The 25,945-nt window shown below is 41.6% G+C and overlaps 1 protein-coding gene across 1 annotated transcript in view; it reads left to right on the top strand.

Moving 5' to 3' along the window:
- Window positions 1-24,123, top strand: part of Adss2 (adenylosuccinate synthase 2) — a 32,941-nt gene extending 8,818 nt beyond the window's left edge. Inside the window, exons 2-13 of the mRNA XM_042701187.1 lie at window positions 118-220; window positions 1,886-1,954; window positions 3,804-3,854; window positions 7,743-7,809; window positions 8,182-8,289; window positions 10,442-10,523; window positions 11,910-12,036; window positions 13,383-13,537; window positions 14,521-14,645; window positions 15,673-15,770; window positions 21,129-21,278; window positions 23,409-24,123. Coding sequence (XP_042557121.1) covers window positions 118-220; window positions 1,886-1,954; window positions 3,804-3,854; window positions 7,743-7,809; window positions 8,182-8,289; window positions 10,442-10,523; window positions 11,910-12,036; window positions 13,383-13,537; window positions 14,521-14,645; window positions 15,673-15,770; window positions 21,129-21,278; window positions 23,409-23,461 — 1,188 coding nt within the window. The 3' untranslated portion in view covers window positions 23,462-24,123. The remainder of the gene's footprint in view (window positions 1-117; window positions 221-1,885; window positions 1,955-3,803; window positions 3,855-7,742; window positions 7,810-8,181; window positions 8,290-10,441; window positions 10,524-11,909; window positions 12,037-13,382; window positions 13,538-14,520; window positions 14,646-15,672; window positions 15,771-21,128; window positions 21,279-23,408) is intronic.
- The last annotated feature ends 1,822 nt before the right edge of the window (window positions 24,124-25,945 follow it).

Raw genomic sequence — 25,945 nt, 5'->3', positions numbered from 1 at the left:
AATATTTGGCTTCTGTAAGTTATGTTGACATTCTAGCAGGTATTCCTTAATTTTATTAGTTAATTTGGAAGGAGATACATTACTTACTGTCACACTTAATTTTCCCTTATATTTCAGGGAGGAAATAATGCTGGCCATACAGTTGTTGTAGATTCTGTGGAATATGATTTCCATCTTTTACCCAGTGGAATAATTAATCCAAATGTTACTGCATTCATTGGTAAGTATTGGAATGGAACTACTTGGGGATTGATGGTGGTATTTATTTTCGTGTAAAAGCTGATTTCAATCATCATTAGACTGTGATTCACTGCTCCTTTGTTAATTTGACCATAATGCCTTCTAGAATGTGCCTAAGACCGGCTATTTGCAACTCTTCTGATTTTCCAGCAGTGATATGTTCCTTGATGACTGCTTGGGTACATCTGTGATCAGTGGCAACCTTAATTCTTTTTCTTTTCTTTCGTCTTTTTTTTTTTTTTTTTGCCAGTCCTGGGGCTTGAACTCAGGGCCTAGGCACTGTCCCTGAGTTTCTTTTGCTCAAGGTCAGCACTCCACCGCTTGAGCCACAGTACCACTTCCAGCTTTTTCTGTTTATGAATTAAACCCAGGGCTTCATGCATACTAGGCAAGCACTCTGCCACTAAGCCACATTCCCAGCTAACACTCTTAAGTCTTTTGTTTATTTATTTTTTTTGTGGGTCCTGGGGCTTGAACTCTGGCCCTGGGCACTGTCCATCAGCTCTTCAGCTCAAGGCGAGTGCTCTACCACTTTGAGCCACATTAGGTTTTCTAAGTGGTTTATTGGAGATAAAAGAGTCTCATGGAGTTTCCTGCCTGGGCTGGCTTTGAACCGTGATTCTCAGATCTCAGCCTCCTGAGTAGCTAGGATTACAGGCATGAGCCACCAAAGCCTGGCTACAATCTTAATTCTTTTTTTTTTTTTTTTTGTCGCGGGGCTTGAACTCTGGGCCTGAGCACTGTCCCTCAGCTCTTCAGCTCAAGGCAAGTGCTCTACCATGTGAGCTACAGCGCCACTTCCAGTTTTCTGAGCAATTTATTGGAGATAAGAGTCTCACGAACTTTCGTGCCCAGGCTGGCTTTGAACCACAATCCTCAGATCTCAGCCTCCTGAGTAGCTAGGATTACAGGCATGAGCCACTGGCGCCAGGCTCAATCTTAATTCTTTAAAGAAGTAATGGAACATCAAATCAGTTTTCTAAATATTTTTACTGCAAGAAGATTTAGTTCTGAGCCCTTACAACAAGTGACGCCCTCTGCTATTTTCAATTGTTTCATCTTTAAAAATTTTAATCACACATCAAGTTGATTTTATAACTATTAGTAGAATGTGATTCCCTAATTGATGGACATTGATCTTGTTTCTACTGTGACTAAAACTATAGTTTTTTCAAAATAATATTTCAAACAAATTTCAAGTTCTGTTGAGTATAATTTTAGTGTTTTATATTCAGTATATTGTATTGTATTATTTGTTTACATTACACTACTGTTTAAAACCCCAAATAATTTCTTTATTTTTATTTATTTTTTTATTGTGAAAATACTGTACAGAGGGGTTACAATTACATGGGCAAGATAATGAGTACATTTCTTATCAAACATTGTAGCCTCCTCCTTTGTTTCCCCTTCCCATCCCTTCCCATCCTCCCCCCCCCCCCACCCTCTGCACCAAAATTGTAAAGTTTGTAAAACCCCAAATAATTTCTGAGTAAGTCCTGGTTACTCAGAATGTTCTAATCATCATTATCTTATGCTTCTGTTCTAGTTAAACGATTATTATCAGTGTCTATGTTTTATATTCTATATATGTATGCATTGTAAGTACAGATGTTTAAAGTGGAGGATTGTGTGTTTGCTTTAGGAAATGGTGTGGTAATTCATCTGCCTGGATTGTTTGAAGAAGTAGAGAAAAACGTTCAAAAAGGAAAAGGTATGGAAGAGCCAGTCCAGCGGTTAAGCTGTCGTTTTCTTCTATTAGCAGAGGAGTAACATTTCTGTCTTGTACTTCAATTTTTAGGTTATTTATTGTAGAGCAATTTTAGGTCATTTACTAAATTTCATTCATTATAAAATTTTAAACAACATGAGACATCTCATAATAATACCTTTATGTAGGTCTCAGATTTTTGTGCATTGGTTGTTCACTTGCAAACTTGACCTTACGGTGTCTAGAATGTATGAGTGCTTGACAGGACTCTTGGGAATTCCCCAGTTGCCTAGATCATGAGTGCTCCCTCAGGCTGATGACCAGGGTGACAGGGGTTGTTTCTATTCAAGCAAGGGGCATTGCTGCTTCTGTGCAGTGTATCCGTCCATCCCCATCCCCTTTCTGTTAAGCTGCCTCTTTACGATGGGAGGAGAATTTGACACTCATTGTGTAGTTTCCCCTTAGAGTTTAAAGTACTCAGCTTGCTGATGTTAAAGTATGTTGTCTGCCCCGAAGTGTCTTTAACTATTCTATCTGGCTGCAGAACCTACTGTCTCTGTTGTCCTCCCTCCATCAGGACCTGTGTCTTGTGCGGGCCCCCGTGGGGTTCCCGTGCTCGGCTCTGCTGGCCTTGGTGGCTGACTCACCTGCTGCATCCTCTCCCCTGAGGCTTTGTAATCCTGACCTTAGAACAGGCCCTACTGAGCTCAGCTAGTAGCTTGCCTTGTAGTGTACTACCGGGGAGGCTCTCCTTAGTCTATAAAGAATGAACTTCCAAAACAAATCTTGGATATTACTGACAATAGTTCTTTACTAATTTTAAATTTTTTTTAGTTTTTAATTCTTATGATACGTTAATAATCAAACCCAGATACCTGTGCATGGCAAAAGCTTTTTCTCTACATCTGTCCCTCCATCTATTTTTATTTTTATTTTTATTTTGGTATTACTGAGGTTTGAACTCAGGGCTTTTGTGCTTGCTAGGTAGGGTTTCAACTACTTGACCCATACCCTGGCCCTGTTGTTTTAGTTATTTTTCTTGTGCAGTCTTAATGTGTTTACTTAGGTCAGCCTTGGACTACTGTCCTTCTACCTGTATGCCTCTACCTTAGCTTGGATTATAGGTGCACACCAGCTTGTTGGGTTGTTTCTCACTAACATTTTGCATAAGAAAGTTCAGTGAACACTTAATAGGGGTTCAGGGTACTGGGAGAATAGAAAGTAATAGAGGATTATTCTGAACAAAACAACACATATGCAGGTCTGAAATACCATAGTGAAACCCCTCAGTGCAGTTAATACACACTTAATGAATGACAGAAAAGTTAAGCTGGTCCAGGTTGCTGTGGGGGACACAGACAGCAGCAATGAGGAGGGCTAAGGAAGAAGGTGAATTGGGATGAATGGAAGGTGAGTGCAGCCAACTGAAACTGTTTACTTGTTTCAAGGGGAGGAGGATGGGGCGGGGGAGTAACAAGAGGGGAGGTGTACAGAAATACATTTTTATTATGTGTGGAAATGTCACAGGGGACACCTCCTTATTCATCTAATGTATGCTAATTTTAAAAATAACAAAAGCGAAAGTGGTTGGGGTGACCCAATAAAGGACCTTTCTAACAAGTGCAAGGCCCTGAGTTTAAATTCCAGAACTGCTCAAAGAAAGTGAGTAAATTTTTATATTGAATAAATGTTAGATGAGAAACTTGTTGAACATATTTCTATGCAGAAAAAAGCTACTAACATGATTTTTTTTTTTTTTTTCAAAAAAAGAAACAGACATTCTATAAAGTTAAATTTAGAAGCTGTTACATAAAATGTTTGAGAAAATGTATCTTTTCTTCTCTTTCTTTAGGTCTAGAAGGCTGGGAAAAAAGACTTGTCATATCTGACCGAGCTCATATTGGTATGGAGGACATTTATTTATTTCAGCTATCTATTATAAAATTTTCAAGTGAAATCATTTATAATTAATTTTTTTAGTCTTATTTAACTTTAGAAGGATGGATTATAGTAGAGTTCCAAACATATGAGATCTTTCTGATTTTTTTTTTCCTGTTTTGACAAGGGCTAGGCTGAAATAACACCTATTTCTGAAGACAGAATTAAGATTAGCAAAGGAATGACATGAACAGTTTTTCACAAGACACCTATGTTTCTATTAAAGAACAAGCCATATCAAATTACAAAGCACATATTTGCATAGAGTAAAACTCCTGTTAGAGTACCTCTACCCTTTGGCAAATCTTTAGAATGACTCAGTGCCTACAATGTAATAATTACTGCCTTTTATCCAGTTTAATCTCTATTGATTAGAATAAACTAGATTAGAATTTAACTGCTACCAGTAAATTTTGGCTTATCTTCCCTGTTACTCTTTCTGAACTGGTGGGATTGTTAATTAGCCAAAAGAGAATAGTAACTCTAAACCATGTAAGAATCTTCTATATGATTGATCTGAACTGAAACTATTTAAATTTATATGTAGCCTCAGTCAATAGCAGCTAAAGATTTAGTATTGACCTTTATTTAAGTGGCAGCCTTGTCACAGTTTTCATAAAATGTCTCAGTCAAGTATAAAAATCAGATAGTAGGGCTGGGAAGGTGGCTCAGTGGTAGAGCACTTGCCTTGCATGCTTGAGGCCCTGGGTTCGATTCCTCAGCACCACATAAGCAAAAAAGAAAAAAGCCAGAAATGGCGCTGTGGCTCAAGTGGTAGAGCGCTAGCCTTAAGCTGAAGAGCTGAGGGACAGCACCCAGGCCCAGAGTTCAGGCCCCATGACTGGACCCAAAAAAAAAAATCAGATAGTAGTGTGTTCAGAAATAGCCAGACAGACTTAGAGCCTGGGAATAATATTAGTAACCAATAAAATAACTTACTTGAACTAAACTACTGAAATTAGCATATAGTTAACACTCTATTGGGCTTCTTAATATGTGAAATTTAAAAGCAATTCAGTGTTGTCACTGCAAAATATCTTTACATGAGTGTCATTGCCCTAGGTGTTCTCTGAGTGGGCTGGTTATCTTTGTACTGCACTCAGGACTTTGAGAGCTATTTGTCAGTATGAGCATGTAAAATCTCCAAAACACCAGGCAGGGCTGTTCACCCTCCTCCGTGCCGATGCTCCTGCCATGCCGATGCTCCTGCCATGGCTTGACCACACGGTACAGCTCAACATGGCTTAGTGTTGTGACAAGTTACTTAGCTGCTTTTACTCTTACCAGGCAGCCAGAGGCAGCGTTCATGCAGAAAGACCCGAGATCCAGGGTAGCAGCAAAGTAGTTGACTTATAACATGACAAATAGAAATTCTTGTTATTTTATTTATATTTTTATTGTTCCTTTAATAATATTTTTCCTTTTCCACAAATGTCTTTAAAAACATTTCTGGGTGGCTGAGAAGGTGGCTCAGTGGTAGAGCGCTTGCCTTGCATGCATGAGGCCCTGGGTTCGATTCTTCAGCACCACATAAGCAGAAAAAAAAAGCTGGAAGTGGCACTGTGGCTCAAGTGGTAGAGCGCTAGCCTTGAGCTGAAGAGCTGAGGGCAGCACCCAGGCCCAGAGTTCAGGCCCACGACCGGACCCAAAAAAAACCAAAAAACATTTCTGATGCTGGGCACCGGTGGCTCAGGCCTGTAATCCTAGCTACTCAGGAGGCTGAGATCTGAGACTCACGGTTCAAAGCCAGCCTGAGCAGGAAAATCCGTGAGACTCTTATCTCCAATAAGCCTCTAGAAAACCGGAAGTGCGCTGTGGCTCAAGCAGTAGAGCGAGCACGGGCCTTGAGCTGAAGAGCACAGGGACAATGCCCAAGCCCAGAGTTCAAGCCCCACTACCTACCCCCCCCAAAAAAAAATTTCTGATGGAGGTGGATTGATCCTAGACACGAACTCAGACTAAAATTTAGATGTTAGTAATAATACATGTGATATATATTTGTATATTCAAGCCCCAAGACCAACAAAAAAGAGTTGAGTCTTCATTGTTTAAGCATTTGTTATATTATCTGTACTGCTAGCTTATTATATATACTTATTTACGCATTTAGTAGGTGCTTTAGGATTCACAATATACATCCTTAACAAAATCTACCTTCAAAGAATATTTGACTTGAGATTCTTCCAATAGCTTGATTCCGTGTCCTTGTCTACTGTTGTGCTATTGTAATTTATTTCATGACTACCTTATGTTGTAAACTCCACAGTACATTATTAATATCTTTGCTTTGAATTGTCTATTTAAAAATTTTAAGAGTAAATTGTTGACCACTTCTTTTTTTTGGGGGGGGGTCCGATCATGGGGCCTGAACTCTGGGTCTGGGTGCTGTCCCTCAGCTCTTCAGCTCAAGGCTAGCACTCTACCACTTGAGCCACAGCGCCACTTCCGGCTTTTTTCTTTTTCTTTCTGCTTATGTGGTGCTGAGGAATTGAACCCAGGGCCTCATGCATGCAAGGCAAGCACTCTACCACTGAGCCCCCTTCCCAGCCCTGTTGACCGCTTCTGTACATTGTCAACATATTTAACAACTGATGCAAGGATTCCTTTTCTTTTTTCTTTTCTTTCTTTTTTTTTTGTCGGTTGTGGGGCTTGAACTCTGGGGTTGGGCGCTGTTCCTATACTCTTCAGCTCAAGGCGAGCACTCTACCACTTGAGCCACAGTGCCACTTCTAGCTTCTTCTGAGTAGTTTATTGGAGATACAAGTCTCATGAACTTTCCTACCTGGCTGGCTTTGAGCAGTGATCCTCAGATCTAGGATTACTAGGTGTGAACCACCAGCACCTGGCTATATAATTTTAAGAATGTTATGTTTACCTAGTTATGTGTCACCAGTGCAAGTATTTGGTTTACTGTATAATTTTAAATAACATAATGGAAATTTAAAATCCCTGTCAAGCTCTGCTAGTGAGAGCATCAGATCCTTGCTGATTATCCAAAGCTGTGGCTATCATTGTGCCAAACAAGAGAGTTTGTCATAGTATCTGAAAAGCAGGAGACTAGGAGACTGTGCTTCTAGGCTAAGTTTCATGGAATCAGTCAAGTTTCATTGTCCAGAAGTTCACTGGTCTTCCAGTGCTACTTCTATGTATGTTTAGAAGGTCTTTCACAAAAATTACCATTACTTCCAAGATCCTTACATCAGTCCTTCTGTTTAACATCTCTACATCTCAACTTCTTAATTTGGAAACAGTAACTTCATTAGTGAAAAAAAATCATAAACTAAGAACCATTGAGTTGTACACTTAAAATGGACTAGGTGAGTTTTATTGCTAAATTCTATTTCCATATAGCTGTTTTAAAAGAAAAATCTTAGCTACCTGTTCAGGGACCAGAATTCTAGTGCTGCGTCATCATAACACTAGCCATAAATTCAATGAGTAAATATTTGAGAACTTGTTGGCATAGGAAGTTAGCTAGTAGAATAAACTGATATTGTCTTAATACTTGTGAATCTTGGTGGTGGGAAGAGAATCTGAGTGTGTACCTGGCATATTCCACTTGGAGAAGCTTCTACATGCCTGATCCTCTGCAAATGGAACTTTAGAATTTTGGGTTGGGTGGTCCAAAATTGGACTATACTAAAGTCTGTAATAGATAGCATAGGCATATTTTCAAACTAATAGGCCAATTGGCTTTGTAATCTTATTCCTGCCATTACCACTTGTTCAGATTTACCCATATAATTTGTCATAATGAGTTTTGAAGGATTTTGAACTTCTGTAATTTGAAGCACAATATGTTGTCTTGTGTCTATTTCCACAGCAACTTTGATTTTGTTTTATTTCTCCATAGTATTTGATTTTCATCAAGCAGCTGATGGCATCCAGGAACAACAAAGACAAGAGCAAGCAGGAAAAAAGTATGATTAAAAATACGCAATGTTACTGTTACCGTTAGCTTACAGGGCTACTGTTTCAAAAGTCATGTAATGAATACATTTCTTTTTGGACAATGTCACCCCTTTGTTTGCCTTTCCCCAGTATGTTGTTTTTCCCTCCAATATGATTTTTTTTCTAATTTTAAAATTGTTTTGGTTGTAGTTTAAGCATGTCCATATCCTGATGTATAAATTTCAGGTTAGAAGTTTAAATATTTTTTTAATTCAGAGAAAACCAGTAGAATTATGAAAATTTATAAGAAATAGTATAAATAGGAAATAGTCATGTGAATTCATTCTTATAATACCTGCCATTGTCCGATAATTCAAAGCTTGTTATAATTTGTTTTCAAGTTTGGGTACCACAAAAAAGGGCATTGGCCCAGTTTATTCTTCCAAAGCTGCTCGGAGTGGACTTCGGATGTGTGATCTTGTATCTGACTTCAGTGGCTTCTCTGAGAGGTAATTAACTTGTGTTTCAAATTTGAAAGAACAAATGGATTTTTGTTTAACCTTGGCCGGGCACCGGTGGCTCACATCTATAATCCTAGCTACTCAGGAGGCTGAGATCTGAGGATCACGGTTCAAAGCCAGCCTGGGCAGGAACATCAATGAGACTCATCTCCAATAAACCACCAGAAAACTGGAAGTGGTGCTATGGCTCAAGTGATAGAGTGCTTGCCTGAGCTGAATTGCTGAGGGACAGCACCCAGGCCCAGTTCAAGCCCCATGGCTGACCAAAAAAAAAAAAAAAAAAGTTTAACCCTGGAGTAAAGAAATAATAAAATCAGTATTCTAGTTAAGTTGATAGATTTTTAAAAGATGTCATTTAAATGCTAAAGTTATTTTTACCACCTTCTGACTGGTTCTTAATTTCAGATTTAGCTCATGAAAATCACATGGTAATGAGATAGGAATAATAGCACAAGAAGACAAGGCCAGATTGGGAGGCTTGGTGTGTGAAATGGTTTCCTGAGGGCTGGGAAGGTGGCTCAGTGGTAGAGTGCTCGCCCTGCATGCATGAAGCCCTGGGTTCCATTCCTTAGCATCACATAAGCAGAAAAAGCCGGAAGTGGCACTGTGGCTCAAGTGGTAAAGTGCTTGCCTTGAGCTGAAGAGCTGAGGGACAGTGCCCAGGCCCAGAGTTCAGGCCCCTTAACTGACCCCCCCCCCCCTTCACTTCCCCCCCCCCCCCCCAAAAAAAATGGTTTCCTGAGAAACTGTGCCGAGGCATACGTCCCACACCCCGGGGATTTGCAGCTCAAAGACTGTCCTGTCCTCCTTCCAAACCAGTCAGCTCCCTAGCCCCTGGTAAATTATTCAAGTACCCTTTACACCAGAAATGCCGGCGAGATGGTGCTCTCTGTAGGAGCTGTCCAGTAGAAACGTGGTAACTAATCAGTGAGTGCCATCAAGGCTGGAGTGACGAGCTTGTTGCACACCTTTCTCTTAACACTGTGTGTGCACTGCAGGGCAGCTCCACTGATAGTCTTGAGCCAATGTGCAAGCACTTGCCTCTGTCTCTCTCATATCATGTTAACCTTGCCCTTTGTTTTTTTGTTTTTTTGTTTTTGTCGGTGGTGGGGCTTGAACTCTGGGCCTGGGCGCTGTCCCTGCACTCTCTAGCTCAAGGCAGGGACTCTACTGCTTGAGCCACAGCACCACTTCCGGTTTTCAAGTGGTTTATTGGAGATAAGAGTCTCATGGACTTTCCTTCCGGGGGTGGCTTTGAACCGCAATCCTCAGATCTCAGCCTCCTGAGTAGCTAGGATGATAGGCGTGAGCCACCTGCGCCTAGCTAGGCCTTTGGTTTTTTTACACAGTAAAAAATTAAAAGTAAATACAGATTTAAATCTTTTAAGTCTTTTTGTGTTTTTACAGGTTTCAATCATTCTGTTTCTTTTCTCCCAGCATACACATTTATGCTTAGTTTCAAACTTGAAAATAAGTATCCTGGGAGTATCATTTATTCATACAGCTGATTTCCTGTGTCAAATTTTATTTCTTTTTTTGTTTTTGGGTCCTGTCGTGGGGCTTGAGCTGTGGGCCTGGGCACTGTCCCTCAGCTCTTCAGCTCAAGGCTAGTGCTCTACCACTTGAGCCACAGCACCACTTCCGGCTTTTTTTCTTTTTGCTTATGTGGTGCTGGGGAATCGAACCCCGGGCTTCATGCATGCAAGGCAAGCACTCTACCACTGAGCCACCAGCCCAGCCCTCAAATTTTATTTCTCAAAAAACTATCTGTAGCTGGGCACTGTAGCTGGCTCCCACTTGAAATCCTAGGATCTCAGGAGGCTGAGATCTGAGGATTGTGGTTCAAAGCCAGCCAAGGCAAAGTCTGTGAGACTCTTTATCGCCTATTAATCACCAAAAAAGCTGAAGGGATTTGTGGCTCAAGTGGAAGAGTGCTGGTCTTGAGCAAAAAAGCTGAGGGACAGTACCTAGGTCCTGGGTTCAAGCCCTAGAACCAGCACAAAGAAGAAAACAAAAACAACTATTTTGAGTTTCAGGAATAATTTGCTAGTAAGCCTACTTAAGCTCTACAGAAATCATTTGAATTGACTGTTCAAAATATTTTTTAAGGAGAGTGTTGTAATTTCTCTGCATTTCTTAGGTTCAAAGTTCTGGCTAACCAGTACAAATCTATATATCCTACTTTGGAAGTAGACATTGAAGGTGAATTACAGAAACTCAAGGTAATGCTTTCTGAGCTCTTTAATATGCTTAAAACATTTGGTTTCCAAATTGATAAGTAGATCTTTAGTGAATCCAGTTGTGTTTAAAAACTGCCAAAAGAAATTTACCAGTTATGCCTGGACCTAGCACTTTTTGAGTTCGTGACTCAGTGTGGCTCAGACGGGACATTAGACGGAGCAGGAGTAGAGCATGGGACTTGCATGCAATGACAGGTAATTCAGCTTTTGTTCTGGGGTATGAAGAGCTGTTGGTTCCTTCTGAGTAGACAAGAGCCTAGACTTGCACTTACTATTACTATAGTATAGATCAGCAAAGGGGCAGTGTAGGGTGATAAGAAAACTAACCAGCCCACTTAGGAGTGGTGATCCCTAGTCAGTTTCCTTAGCATTGTATTTCTAAAAAAAAGAGTAAAATAACTGGGCATAGGTGAGGCTCCCTACTGGCAAATTTTAGGTGTCAGTGGTGCTTAAGTTAGACAGCAGTGTGGAGGCTCTACAGTTATTGGTGAACTGTATGTATGCTAATTAACAGCATCATTTCCAGGAGGCTACAGACTATATGCTGTTCTAGAATAGTCTTCACTGAATAGCCCGTATTTACAAATTAAAAAATATTTCCAAGGGCTGGAAAGGTGGCTCAGTGGTAGAGCGCTTGCCTTGCAGTGCATGAGGCCCTGGGTTCAATTCCCCAGCACCACATAAGCAAAAAGAAAAAAGCTGGAAGTGGCACTGTGGCTCAAGTGGTAGAGCGCTAGCCTTGAGCTGAAGAGCTGAGGGACAGCACCCAGGCCCAGAGTTTAGGCCCCACAACTGGACCCCAAAAAAAAAAAAAAAATATTTCCAAAATATTAGGTATTTGTAATTGTTTAGAAAGTAGACTACCATCTTCTTTTTGTTCTATTATGCAACAATATTTTAAATTTATTATTCACAACTTGGAAATAATTTATGTGCCTAAGTATGGATATGGCTTTTCAGGTCTACTTATACATCTTCCATGTGAATGTGAAGTAGATGAAGAATAGTAAATGGAATTGGGTAAGAAGATTCTAATAGGTGATAGGTGTTCCTGTTTTTTGTTTTGTTCTGTTTTTTTTTTTTTTTTTCTTAATGATGCTGTACAACTTGAGCAATGCTTCTAGTTCCAGCTGTTCTGGTTAATTGGAGATAGGAGTCTCCAAGTTTGTCTACCGGGCTGGCTCCACAGCCCAGTTCTCAGATTGTAGCTTCCTGAGTAACTAGGATTATAGGTGTGAACTATTGGTGCCCAGCTCTACTCTGCATTGATCAGTTTTCACTGTTACAAAGTCAGGTAATTATACTTATACTGGTTATTTTGTGAATACATTGGTGTACATGGAAACTGGTTTTTGTTTTTGTGCATAGGGTTATATGGAAAGGATTAAACCAATGGTGAGAGATGGAGTTTATTTCCTATATGAGGCCCTACATGGACCACCAAAGAAAATCTTGGTAGAAGGTGCAAATGCAGCACTGTTAGATATTGATTTTGGTAAGTGACACTGTGATTCATAGGGAGCCTGACTGAACCTAAAGTACTTAAGGTGTAAATAATTCATGTGAGCACAGGGAGCTCCAAGGTGATGCTTTTAGCTTGAGCTTAGGCACAGTGGAAGTTTGTCATCTTATGCCAAGATTTTTAAAGGAATATTGTAGGAAACACAATATGTGTGTTCAATTTGGTACTTCACTGCGGGGGAGGGGAATGCAGTCATCTTGAATCGGTGGATTTGGAATTCTATAAATGGTAAAGTTCATTAGTTGGCTCATTAATCCAAAGTCTCATTTCTCTGTAATAGTAAAATAAGACAAATTCAATGGAAGAATCTTATTCAACCTTTCTTTAAATAAATATATAGTAGCCAGATGCTGGTGGCTCATGCCTGTAATCCTAGCTGCTGAAGAGGCTGAGATCTGAGGGTCATGGTTCAAAGCCAGCCCAGGCAGGAAAGTCAGTGAGACTCTTATCTCCAGTAAACTACCAGGAAACTGGAATTGGCATTGTGGCTCAAAAAAAAAAAGAGAAGTATACACTAAACATGCATATTGCTAGACTTATGAGAACCTGTTTCCACTGAGCATGAGGATTTATGAGTGGATTCAGAGTATCTTCTTCATCCCCAGAAGGTCAATGCTTACCTTCTTCAAACTACTATCCCTCTTATTTATTGGTGGTAACTTTATTGGTGATTGCATCCATTCATAATTATCCCAGATTATGCTGATTGTTCTCAGCTATGGCTGACACCTCACTGGCTTTTGACCCCTAATATACTAAAGTGAGTGTGTTTCTCTGTAATGGATATGGGCTTGTGATATTACATATGCCTAGCCAGTCTGGAAGGAAAGTTGTGTCTCAGCTAGCAGAGTGAACAGTTAGTGTGAAGGAGGGAAAAAGTACACCATTCTTAACCATTCTTGTAATTTGAGATTATACGTGGCTTGACATCCAGAGCTGGGGATAATGTGGAATTCACATAATTCTTACTACGTTACAGTCACTCCAGCTTGCTGCTGCACCTTAAATATTTATATGGGGAATTGGATCTGCTTGAAATGTAGGGGTTCTGTTCAAATGTATGGGTGGATTTCTGAGTGAGTGTCCACTGTAGAGCTGAGTCAGCATGCACCTACCAGCTCCACTCTAGGGGAAGCTCTTCTTCCCTTATAGCTCTCAACACAAAAGAAGACATTGAGGCTTGAGGAGGGCAGGGACAGTTCTGCTCTGTCAAGTCTGTCAGAAACCTACAATATACTCAGGTGCAGAGTTTGTCAAGGTAATTCTGTTTGAAAGTATAGATGAAAGTGTGCTTATCTTAATGTTTGTTTCTGTTTTAGGGACTTACCCTTTTGTAACCTCGTCAAATTGTACAGTTGGAGGCGTTTGTACGGGTTTGGGTATGCCGCCTCGGAATGTTGGAGAAGTGTATGGCGTGGTGAAGGCTTATACCACTAGAGTTGGTATTGGCGCCTTCCCTACAGAACAGGACAATGTAAGTCTAGTTCTTAGAAAATCCAGTTAAAACTATGGAAAGAAAAAGGCATGCCTGTTGTAGGTTTTCCCCTTAATGTATTCTGGTTTCCTATGCCTTTCATTTAATACCAGACTATAATGTATTCTGGTTTTTCCTGTGCCTTTCATTTAATATCAGACTATAATGTATTCTGGTTTCCTATGCCTTTCATTTAATATCAGACTATGGTCAGAACAATTGACTGGATTTGTCTATTACTTATTAATTACTTATGCCTTAGCTTTCCACTGTTGTGACAAACTTCCTATGGAAACAAAGACAGGAAAGGTTTATTTTGGCTCATGGTTTCGGAGGTTTCAGTCCATGGTCTGGCTCTGTTTCTGGGCCAATAGTTAGATGAGCATTGAGACAAAGGGTGTGGTGGAGGAAAGCTGCCCACTTCAGGACAGCCAGGAAGGTAGGAGGAGGCAGAGGCCAAGGAATCCGTAATAGTTTTCAGATGCACACTCTTGGTGTACCTACTTCTTCAGTAACTCCATCTCCTAGCTGTCCATTCAGTTATGAGTTTATCAGTAGATTAATGCATTAATGCATTCAGATAGTAATATATCTATTACTATATTAATATAATAAGTATTAATGTATAAATTAGTGCACTTGAACTAGTCATCTCTCAGTAGTACCACCAGCTGGGACCCAAGCCTTCAATACGTAAACCTTGAGGGGGGACACTTCATATACATGTGCAGATCATAACAACTTATTTTAAATAGGTATAATTTAGCTGTTTTTTAAAAATCTTGCAGTTTACACTTTACAAAGTTACCTATGTAGCATTAGATTTTGAAGCCAAAGGTGATCTGTTTACTGCCCTCAGATAAAATCTATCATCTCTGCGGAGTTTATCAGAAGAGGCTTTGGCTTATTATATAAGGTACTATATTTCTCTAGGTGTATAGCATTGGCATCCTAATTTTTAAGTTCTGTTTTTCATTCTCTAGGAAATTGGAGAATTATTACAAACAAGAGGTATGGAATTTGGTGTCACTACTGGAAGAAAAAGAAGATGTGGTTGGCTGGACCTTGTTTCAATCAAATATGCTCATATGATCAATGGATTTACTGCGTGAGTGTTCTCCACACATTTTAAGGAAATCGTAGGAGAGTTGTTGGCCAGGTTTGATTTTTGTGGAGTGCTGACTTAGGGTAAAGCCTTGGTAGAAAAATACCACTCCTAGTCTCCAAATCAAAATTGTAGTTCTAGGTAGAAGTAGAAGAGAGACCCCAAGTTGTATTTCTAGCTCTCCAAAGTTGGCACAAAAGAATCACAATAGTCTGACATGTAAGAAAGTAAAGAAGGCAAGCTAAGTAGGTTAGCTAGAAGAAATACAATGTATATTTAATTTTCACAGATTTTCCCTTAGAAACCTTTTTTGGGGGAAATTTCATATATCATGAAGAGGTCCCTGCGATAGTTTCTTCAGTCATTAAATTTTTTTTGTTTTTTTATTTTGGTCCGGTCGTGGGGCCTGAACTCTGGGCCTGGGCACTGTCCCTCAGCTCTTCAGCTCAAGGCTAGCACTCTACCACTTGAGCCACCGCCACTTCCGGCTTTTTTCTTTTTGCTTATGTGGTGCTGAGGAATCAAACCCAGGGCCTCGTGCATGCAAGGCAAGCGCTCTACCACTGAGCCACCTTCCCAGCCCCAGTTTCTTCATTCATAATTCTGACCGGAAGGGTTGAAGTGCTGGTAAGATGGTAACCAGAAGGGAGAGCTTAAGGGCATGTGTGAGAGTGTGCTTGACCTTGTGGTCCCCTGTGGGTTGGTGATCTCTGTGTCCCAGAGCATGGCACAGAGGCATCCATAACAGCGCCTGGGGCCTCCCATAGTTGGTGTTGTCATAAGAAGCCCGAGCAAGAGTGGAGCTCCCATTGAGGCCTGTGGTCATCACTAGGAAGTAATTCAGCGGAAGAGTGTACACCAATGCGTTGCTCTCTAGTGTTTTATGTATGACATGCCTTAAAATACAGTGCTAACCTGTTTTCAGAGTTGCTTTGGAACTTTGAACTTTGCATGAGTTTTCTCCTCCTGTCACAACAATCAGATAGGTATTAAGAGTGGATGCTTACCATTGCCTTTTCCTTAAAATTAGGTTGGCTCTTACCAAGTTGGACATTTTGGACATGTTTACAGAAATCAAAGTTGGAGTTGCTTACAAGTTAGATGGTGAAACCATACCTCATTTTCCAGGTACTCTTCCTCTACACCCCCCCCCCCCTCCATTCCCCCAGTCTGTGTTTAAAGATTTATTTATTTATTTATTTATTTTTGCCAGTCTCGGGCTTAAACTCTGGGCCAGGGCCTGGGTGCTGTCCCTGAGCTTTTTTTGCTCAAGGCTAGCACTACCACTTGAGCCACAGTGCCACTTCCTGCCCTTTTTTTCTTTTCCTGAGCAATTTATTGGAGATAAGAGTCTCATGGACTTTCCTGCCCAGGTTGGCTTGGAACTGTGATCCTGAGATCTCAGCCTCCTGAGTAGCTAGGATTACAGTTGTGAGCCATTATTTACTGGCCTTAAAGATTTTCAAAGTCTCCTTTTCCATGATAACATTCCAGGGAACCAATATACAGTTTCTAGCATGTTCCTACATTATGTTTGAAGATTAGAGAATTAAGGAATAGGTAAATCTGTGAAGCCAGTGAGATGCTGCGGGCTGAAGCTGGGTCAAGATACCATCTATAATCTGGCCCCGTCACTGACAGGGTGCTGTGGTTTCAGTGTCACCTTGATCCTTGTGTCTAAGTCTTCAGAATGCCTAGATGTCCTCCTTCCCAGTCAACTAGCTGTTGTGTTGAATGGGGCAGAGCCTCCATTTAGCTTTAGCCTCTCTGCCACTTGTGTGACGGTTGTGAAAACTAATTTAGATTCTGAGGTTACTCAGTAGTCATTTTTTTGGGGGGGGGGTCAGTCATGGGACCTGAACTCTGGGCCTGGGTGCTGTCCCCAGCTCTTCAGCTTCAGGTTAGCGCCCTACCACTTGAGCCACAGCACCACTTCCAGCTTTTTCTGCTTATGTGGTGCTGAGGAATCGAACCCAGGGCCTCATGCATGCAAGGCAAGCACTCTGCCACTGAGCCACCTTCCCAGCCCTGGTAGTCATTATTTTTTATTGGGACTTTATCCCCAGCCCCTTGATAACCCATCCTTAACTTCATTTTGAAGTGAAAGTTTCTTTTACAGACTGACTGATGGCCTTGTTGACTACTTGTCTGTCTTCCAACTGCTTTCTTCTCTGATGACTACCCTCTCTTAGCTGTCACCTTGATTGCTATACCCAATGCTAATGAAGCTCATCTTGTCTCTGAAGGAGGCACTGTGGCCTGGCTTTTAGTCTTTAGGGATTCTTTCATCAGGTCAGGTTTCTCCTATGTCAGGTTTCTTAGTCCTATAATAGCATCTCCTTCCATCAGCCCTGGAGTTGAGATAGTCATCTCTGAACCCTTTTACAATACTGCTGCTGTTCTCACTGCTGCAGCTCATTACTGTGAGTTCAAAAGAGGTCCTTCTAGACAGACATTCCTGTGTTATTTTATCATCTGGTAAGTTCCTGGCCTCTTAAGTATTTTCTCTTTTCCTTTTGTGATAATCCTTGTCATTATCTGTCCTTATTTTTCTTTGTCCTTCAGACTTGATACTTTCTAATGATTGGCTATATAATTATTTAATGACTAGATTGTTTTTTAGAATTTCCATTTGGTTCTTTTTTGTTGTTGTTGTTGTTTGGGGGCTTGAACTCTAGGCTTGGGAGCTGTCCTTATACTCTTCAGCTCAAAACAGTGCTCTATCACTTAAGCCACAGTGCCACTTCTGGTTTTCTAGTGGTTTAATGGAGATAAGAGTCTCAGGGACTTTCCTGCTCTGGATGGCTTTGAAACCACAATCCTTAGATCTCAGCCTCCTGAATAGCTAGGATTACAGGCATGAGCCACTAGCGCCCGGCTCTTGGTTCTGTTTTATACTTTGTTCCTTACTGGCATATTTCAATAGTTCACATATTCACAATTTTTTGGGTTTTTTTGGTCAGTCGTGGGGCTTGAACTCTGGATGCTGTCCCTCAGTTCTTCAGCTCAAGGCTAGTGCCTAACACTTAAGCCACAGTATCACTTCCAGTTTTCTGATGGTTAATTGGAGATGAGAGTCTCACAGACTTTCCTGCCCAGGTTGTCTTTGAACCTTAATCCTCAGATCTCAGCCTCCTGAGTAGCTAGGATTACTAGCGTGAGCCACCAGCCCCTGGCCTTTTTTTCTCTTTTGAAACATGCCTTTTTACTGATTGAATTTTCTTTTCTTTTTTGGGGGGTCCGGTCATGGGGCCTTTACTCTGGGTCTGGGCACTGTTCCTCAGCTCTTCAGCTCAAGGCTAGCGCTCTACCCCTTCAGCCATAGCGCCACTTCTGGCTTGTTTTTCTTTTTTTTTTGCTTATGTGGTGCTGAGGAATTGAACCCAGGGCCTCATGCATGCAAGGCAAGCGCTCTACCACTGAGCCACCTTCCCAGCCTAATGATTGAATTTTCTTAATATTATCTACTTTCCTGTTACTGCAACTTCTAGATCATCTTAAGTTTGGTTTCTCTTCACTAATCTACTCCTTAGTTGTGAAATGCCTAAGGACTGTTTCTGCACCTAGTGACTGGCTGAGTATTGAACACTGTAGATATATAGTGCAGAGACTGAGATTCTGTTATCTTCCTCTCTGTAGTAATGATTGTTATTTTAGAGCACCATCAAATTGAGACTAGTCATCTTTAACTTTATTGTTTGTTTTGTGCTTTGCCAGTGTGTACTTATGGAAACCCAAGATGTGCCCTAAACGTGTGTGTCATTCTTCCAATTCTCTCCTCTGTGGATCTTAGGGGAGGTGGTATTTGGCTTTATTAGGGGTTGGAGTAGAGAGAGGTGTGGGGAGATTGGGGGTAGGTTTTACTCAAGGGTACCGCTTTAATTCTTAAGAAATAGCCTTTCTGGCATATCAGCTGGAAGCCAGGAGAGTTACTAAAGTGTACTCACGAGCTCTTTCCAGACTTCAGCAATACTGAGCTCTGGGGAGCCTGCTCTTTCACCAGCACTGTTGCCCCTCAGCTGCACAACAGCTACCGGCTGAGATCTGACAGTTCTGCTGTTGCCCCAACAGTCCAGCCGAGCTGAGCCGAGGCTGCGGCATTGGACCATTCTTCAGGGGCCCTGTGTCTACAGCTCCCTCTGCTTTCTCCCTTGCCAATCTGTTTCTGCTTCACTTGAGGTTAGTAGAGCTGCCATTTTCTGTCCATGCCAGTGTCTTCTTTTTTTGGGGGTGGAGGGGATAAGGGGAGGGGCGTCAGTCATAGGGCCTGAACTCTGGGCCTGGGCGCTGTCCCTCAGCTCTTCAGCTCAAGGCTAGCACTCTACCACTTGAGCCACAGTGCACTTCTGGCTTTTTCTGCTAATGTGGTGCTGAGGAATCGAACCCAGGGCCTCATGCATGCAAGGCAAGCACTCTACCACTGAGCCACCTTCCCAGTCTCCATGCCAGTGTCTTGAAAGGACTTGCTCTTGTTTCCTTTCTGTCTCTCAGGAAACCATCTTGTTCTGCTCTTTGTCTCATTTCCTGGGATAACTCTTCAGTTGTCATAGTTTCAGAACTGGTCTGGAACTGTGAGTTTCATCATGGCTGGAAAGGGAGGTCCCTGGCAGTAATCACTGCCAGTGGGCAGTGGAGTGGCAATTAAGCAATAAGCTATTAAGTGTTCTTGTCACACTAATGCAAAGCAAAACACTGGCAGAATCTGAGGAATTGAGAACCAAGAGCATTGAAGACTCAGCACACTGGGACAGTGGGAATGGATGGCCTTTGATGAATGCATTCATAAAGACTGAGGCAGTTTAAGGTAAAATGTGTCAGAAGCCTTTCTCAGCAGCATCTGGAGAGAATCTCATGTCCTATAGGGAGGGGGGTAAGGAAGAAAATTAGTCTCAGGACTTGGCTACCTAGACAGTAGAGCTCTAGAGAATGTTATAATCTCAACTCCAACAAATCTGCTATGACCAAGCCACTTGCTATGACGAGATGTTGGCTGAGACACTGGGTTGGTGCAGTCCAAACCCTCAGAGTCTGTAGCGTATTCACTGCCATCTACTAATGTTAGGGCTTCCCTTGCTTGATGCGTAGAGGCCTCTGCCTTAAAGGGGGCACCAGGTGACATAGATCTACCTCTATTTTCCCTCCTCATCAGCAGGCCAAATCCCAACCAAGAAAGCACTTAGGCAGAAAGGGACCAGGTTCTACATGGTCTGCAAGGACCTGCTTAGCATGTGACAGCAGGTAGTGAGCGTGAGGGTACATACAAACCAAGGGAGCAGCAGTGGAGGGAGACTTTGGGATGAGTGTATGCTGATACAGAGCGCCCTCCCGTGAGTGTGACAGAGATCAACTGAGAACATGCTGGGATGGGCCACACGGAGCAGACGCGTCATAACTGCTGTGGTAGACAGTGGAAGAGGAACCAAGGGACTCAACAGGGCTGATTCATTCAGTTCAGCTCCCATTTTAGATCCTTCTCAAACTATTGGCATCAACGTCTAAAATTGAGTTCTCTAGAAACAGATTGGTGTGGAGATTTGCAGCGGTTCGTAAGTGTGAGCAGCATGCTGTGAGGGAAATGGGAGCAGGCAGGTGGAGAAAGTTGAGCTGTGGTGCTGCCCTTGGTGATCCTTTGGAGAGTTGTGGGGCTAGAATAGCTCTTCAGAGTTGTTCCACATTAGGCCAAGTGACCCAGTCCTCTGTGTTCCCACACCCACATGCCATCGAACGTGGACAGTGGTTCCTTTGTGTGAAGGACGAGGTCAGGGGAGGCTCTGAAGAAGATAAGTATGTGCAAGCCTTCTGGGAGGTTCTGTCGTTACAGCATCCACAGCTGATAGTATAGAAATCTGAGGTGCTCTGAAAATGGAGTTTTAAGTTTGGCATTAAATGTCATTTCCCAGGCAGGACTGATTTGGTGTGAACTGATGTTAGAACTGTGTGGCCTCTCTCTACTTGGAGTGAATGATCACATACAGCTCCAGAAATGTTTGCTTCAGGAAACTTCCCCACTTGGTGAATGTAGTGTTGTTACTTTTTGTTGGCAATTGTTACCTTTCTAAAACCTAGGAAATTTCTAAGTTTCTTTTTTTTTTTTTTTTGGGTCAGGTCGTGGGGCCTGAACTCTGGGCCTGGGCGCTGTCCCTCAGCTCTTCAGCTCAAGGCTAGTGCTCTACCACTTGAGCCACAGCGCCACTTCTGGCTTCTTTCTTTTTGCTTATGTAGTGCTGAGGAATCAGACCCAGGGTCTCAGGCATGCAAGGCAAGCGCTCTACCACTGAGCCACCTTCCCAGCCCGAAATTTCTAAATTTCAACACATTTCTGATGCCAAGGGTTTTGATAAGTGTTTGAACTTTGTCCAAAAGATTTTTTTTTGTGTGTGTGTGTGTCCCCCCTCTCCCTCCCCCTCATCCAAAAGATTTTTGACAATAAACAAGATGTACCATGAACAAGATGTACCATGAACGTATCTACTCCTTCACTTTTAGCTAACCATGATGTCTTAAATAAAGTTGAAGTCCAATACAAGACTCTCCCAGGATGGAACACAGACATATCCAGTGCAAGGACGTTTAAGGAACTACCTGTAAATGCACAACAGTATGTTCGGTTTGTTGAAGATGAGCTTCAGATTCCAGGTAAACATTTTATGAACTAGGATCTTCTATTTAAAGAAAAAAATCATTGTATTCGGGAGCAGGGAAGTGGATATGGATCTCAGGGCTTTGTGCTGCTAGTCAAGCTGTACCTTAGCCCTGCTCTTTCTGCCTTAACTGACCTTCCAAACAGAAGCAAAGATTATTGGTTTGAAGAGGTCTCAGGATTCCCAGCAGTATATTAGAACACATAATTGTAAGGTAAATTGAATAGGTTGGTTTAATTAGGTAGCTGATGAAGAGACCACATGAGAATTCAGGCAGGAAGGAGAAGTTTATTACTGAACTGCTACCCCGCAGTGCATGGTGGAGAGCACACGGTGGAAAGGGGCTAGCTGATATCCTGCGTGGGAAACTGAGGGGAAGGTGCAGCCAGGTGTGTGGAAGGGTATGGCCACACTGGATGCAGCTATGACCTCAGGGCCCGGGACCCTCCCATGGTCTGATGGGAGGCATGACCAGGGCCAGCCCAAGATGTGGTCTTGGAGGAGGGTGAATTGACTGCTTCCAGGTGTGCCAGTTACCTAGGTGACACAGGTGGAGACTTGGCCAAGAGGAGGGAGGAGTCTGCCCTGCCTTCGTGGTGCAGACCTTACAATAATGTAATACTTTGTTTCTGTTTGGGTTTTTCAACTTTTTTTTTCTTTTCTTTTTTGTTACTGGGGATCTAACCCAGTTGCACTTATTAGGCAAGCGCTTTACCACAAGTTTGTAGATTCCCTCTTAGCTTCTCTGACATGTTTTTGCTTTTACCCCGTGACCGTTCATTCTTTTGATTTTCACCCTTACTGAAAACTAGTTTATGGGCTCCCCCCCCCCCCCACCACCACCACATTTGAGTGAAACCACCTTTAAGAGTTGGAGAAGTTTATTTGAATAGACATTAGGAAATAACTATATACAAGAGGAAATCACATTAGTAGAAAATAAAAAATGGACTGGATAAACTCTATTAAAAATGAACACTTAAAGCTGGCCAGGGAGATAGGCACAATAAAGTTATGTGCAGTATGTCTTTTTTTTTTTTTTTTTTCCGGTTGGTCCTGAGGCTTGAACTCTGGGCTTGGGCGCTGTCCCTGCACTCTTCAGCTCAAGGCGAGCACTCTACCACTTGAGCCATAGCACCACTTCCAGTTTTCTAGTGGTTTTATTGGAGATAAGTCTCATGGACTTTCCTGCCCGGGCTGGCTTTGAACCTCAATCCTCAGATCTCAGCCTCCTGAGCAGCTAGGATTATAGGCGTGAGCCACCAGTGCCCGGCTGTGGAGTCTGTCTCTTACCAGATGCTTTTGTTTATCTTCTTACATGAATGGGAGTTGAAAGAAAAAGTAGACAGGATATTTTCCATGTAAAATCTAGTATGCATAGACTGATTTTGTATTGTGGTTCTTGTTTTCCTGATGAGCAGTAGCCTTTCTGTGTGGTGTCAAATTGAGTAAGCATATTTGCCTACTGTTACTGGCTACCATTTTCTGAACTAAATAGCAGTGAATCTAACAAAGACTTTGGTGAACACTTATAAAAGTTTTTGCTAACAGTGATGTGGAACCCAGTAACTTCACAGATCCCCTAAAGCCAGGGGCTGCAAATGATTAGGGGTTCCTCATGCTGGTGTGGCAGGCCATGCAAGCTGGTCTATAATTCTACTTTTTGAGCTATAGAAGGTGCAGTGACACTTCAGTATCTACTTGGTATAGAAGGTGCAGTGACACTTCTACTTATCTATTTATCAAAGATGCTTTTCTAGGTATCAGATAATCAAAAGTTCTTCCAGTCTCTGCTGGTTTAGACCAGTATTTTAGTTTACTAGTCACTAGGGGTTAAGAAGTTATAAATGTTGTACATTTCAAGTAGCGTGTTAGCATGGGAACATGGCTTGGGTGGTGGAAGTGCACTTGACTACTAAATATGAGGTCCTGAGCCCAAATCTCAGTACTACCAACCACAAAAAAGCAGAAAAGAGGTGACTACCTTGACTGTGTCTGTGGCCCATTAGGAACAGGCATTGTCTGCGAGCAGAAAGCACAAGCTTCTAGGGAAAATGGTGACCTGAGAAGTTTGGATGGATGATTGATGCTCTTTATGTCCTTTTGTCTTTGTTCTGTTTTCCAGTGAAATGGATTGGTGTGGGTAAATCCAGAGAGTCTATGATTCAACTCTTTTAAGGATGGCCAGGGATGTAAGAAACACTCCTACCAGGGAGGGAAGAGACTTACTCAAATATTCCTTTACGACTTACAAGTTCCAGAATGAAGACATGGAATGTGTGTGGAGCCTGGCACCGGTTTCCAGGCTGTGAGGTGGTGGCTATTGTGGAGATAGACTTGGACATATTCTGGTGCCAGCTTCCTCACCTGGCATAATGGCCGAATCGCCTGTTGCTCCTGCCGCTCATGGTGCCACGTTTCCTTTCAATGTTTAGTAATAGGTAGAACCCTTTTTGTTTGAACCTGAGTCACCTCCAGTGTAGGTTTTCTTCATTGTCATTGTATGTTCCTTAGTTTTGCCCCCTAGTACTGTAGATAGTAAGAACAATGCAGTTTTGCACAAGCATTTCTACATTCTGATCATTCTTTCATTGTAACTTTGTTGTTAGAAAAAGTGAAGGCAGGATGGGCTTTGTGAACTCCGTAATGCCATGGATTCTGTCTTAACGTATGAACTGGTATTTTTGGCAGAGACCATTGCAAAATTGAGCTTTGGCAGGGAGAAGGGGCGTGTTACAATGGGTCCCTTTGTACAGAACTTGCTTCTCTCTACAGATTATTTAATGCGTTAAGTGTTTAAAGAGAAAAGATGCTTCCCCAAAACAACTACCATAATGTTTTTTTTTTTAAATAGTCATTAAAAAAATCTATTATGATACTCAGTGGATATTTTTGTTTAGTTTTAGACATGAACTGAGATGTGTAGCTTTCCTTTTTTAAAAATCGAAATCTAATGGATTGGTTTTCAACATTGTGCCTGCCAGTATATCTACAAAATCATATGCAAGTGTCTAAAGAACCCAAATTGTTGGCCATAAATTTGATCATGCCTTCATTTCTCCTTTATTTGGAAAAACAAAAAAGGGGTGTGTGTGTTATTTAGATAGTTAGGCATAACATATTGTGTTGTAGATTATCCTTCTGTGAACTAGTAAATGTTTAAATTAGTTACCACTTAAATTTATTTTATTATGCCATCAACAGCTGATTAAAAAGAACCAAATATTTCTAGTATGCTATGTGTATTGTGTTTTGTTCTGGCAGTAGAGACATGGTGTAAAGGAGCTGCTGCTTCCTTTCAGGGTGTGGGCAAGGTAAGGAGCCATTAGAAACAAAATCTTTGTGAAGGTCTAAATATTTCTCCAGTGTATGATTTTTATTAATACTTGGTCCAAGAAGAGTTCTAAAATAGGAGCAGATCATTAGACTCAATAAATAAACAGTGTAGGTGGTATTACAAGTCCATACAGATTAGTGATCTGTATGTTGAAATATGTAAATATGTTAAAATATGTGAATTCTGTTCATATTAGTGGAAATTGAATGGGCTTTTAAAGTCCATATCCTTATCTTGGATATAAGCACTGCATTATTGAAACATTTTCAGTAATGGCTCAGAAGGAAATATACAGTTAACTCATTTTTCCTTTCCAAATCAGAAGTCAGCAATACCTTAAAAAAAAAACAACAACTAAAAACGGGTTTGGGATGTGGCTTAGTTGTTGAGTGTTTGCATGCATGAAACCCTGGGTTCGCTTCCTCAATACCACACACACAGAAAAAGCCAGAAGTGGCGCTATGGCTTAAGTAGTAGAGTGCTAGCTTTGAGGAATAGAAGTTCAGGGCCCAGACCCTGAGTTCAAGCCCCAGGACTGGTGAAATTAAAAAATACACATATTGCTACTATGATACTGATGGTTCAACTTTGGCCAAGTGTTTTTTTAGAAGTGAAATATTGTTAATACGAGAGGTAATCTGTTTTGTCTTTAAAATCATTGATAAGTATTCAACTGTATTGGAAGTTATGTAATTATATATGCTATGCATATGAATGTGCTAGGTGTAATTACATATGCTATGCATATGAATGTGCTAGGAGGCAAGCACAGTCTTGTTGAAATTCATTGTGTAGGGGATAAGATTCTACACACACTTGTGAATGAGGTTTATGTGCTACCATAGGAAAGTACTGGGTGTGATGAATGAGAACCTAAATGTGAGCCTGCAGTATGGTACCATCCCTTCTCTGGAGTGATTACCAGCTTCCTAGTGACAGCTGACTTGTTTCCATTATGGGCTGAGCAGTATTTTGCTGCTGTTGGAATAGATGCTCTGGATACCAATTTGGCTTTCTTACATGCAATACTTCTGCCCAAACTGCTGCGTGGGACCTTCCCGAATGCCTGATCTACCATACCGTTATTTCTTTGATGAGGACTCTAACATCACAGCAAAAGAATAGCAACAGGCCTACACTCATGGAGTTCAATAGTCTTCCATGTTCCCCCTGCCAAAGCCACAGGCACCAGCTACATGGTAACCTTTCACAGGGCTGAGACTAAGGTCTCTAGCTTCTGCCTGGGCTCTGAGTTGTGTGTGTGTTGCTTTTTTCCCAATGGGTCTGGGATGGGGGTAGGGGGTGTCAAGGATTGGGAGTGGAAA

Source organism: Dipodomys spectabilis, unplaced genomic scaffold (assembly GCF_019054845.1).
Source record: "Dipodomys spectabilis isolate Male_0828 unplaced genomic scaffold, ASM1905484v1 ptg000288l, whole genome shotgun sequence".
In the NCBI taxonomy this organism is placed as follows: Eukaryota; Metazoa; Chordata; class Mammalia; order Rodentia; family Heteromyidae; genus Dipodomys; species Dipodomys spectabilis.
This window is presented reverse-complemented; position numbering and strand designations above follow the sequence as displayed.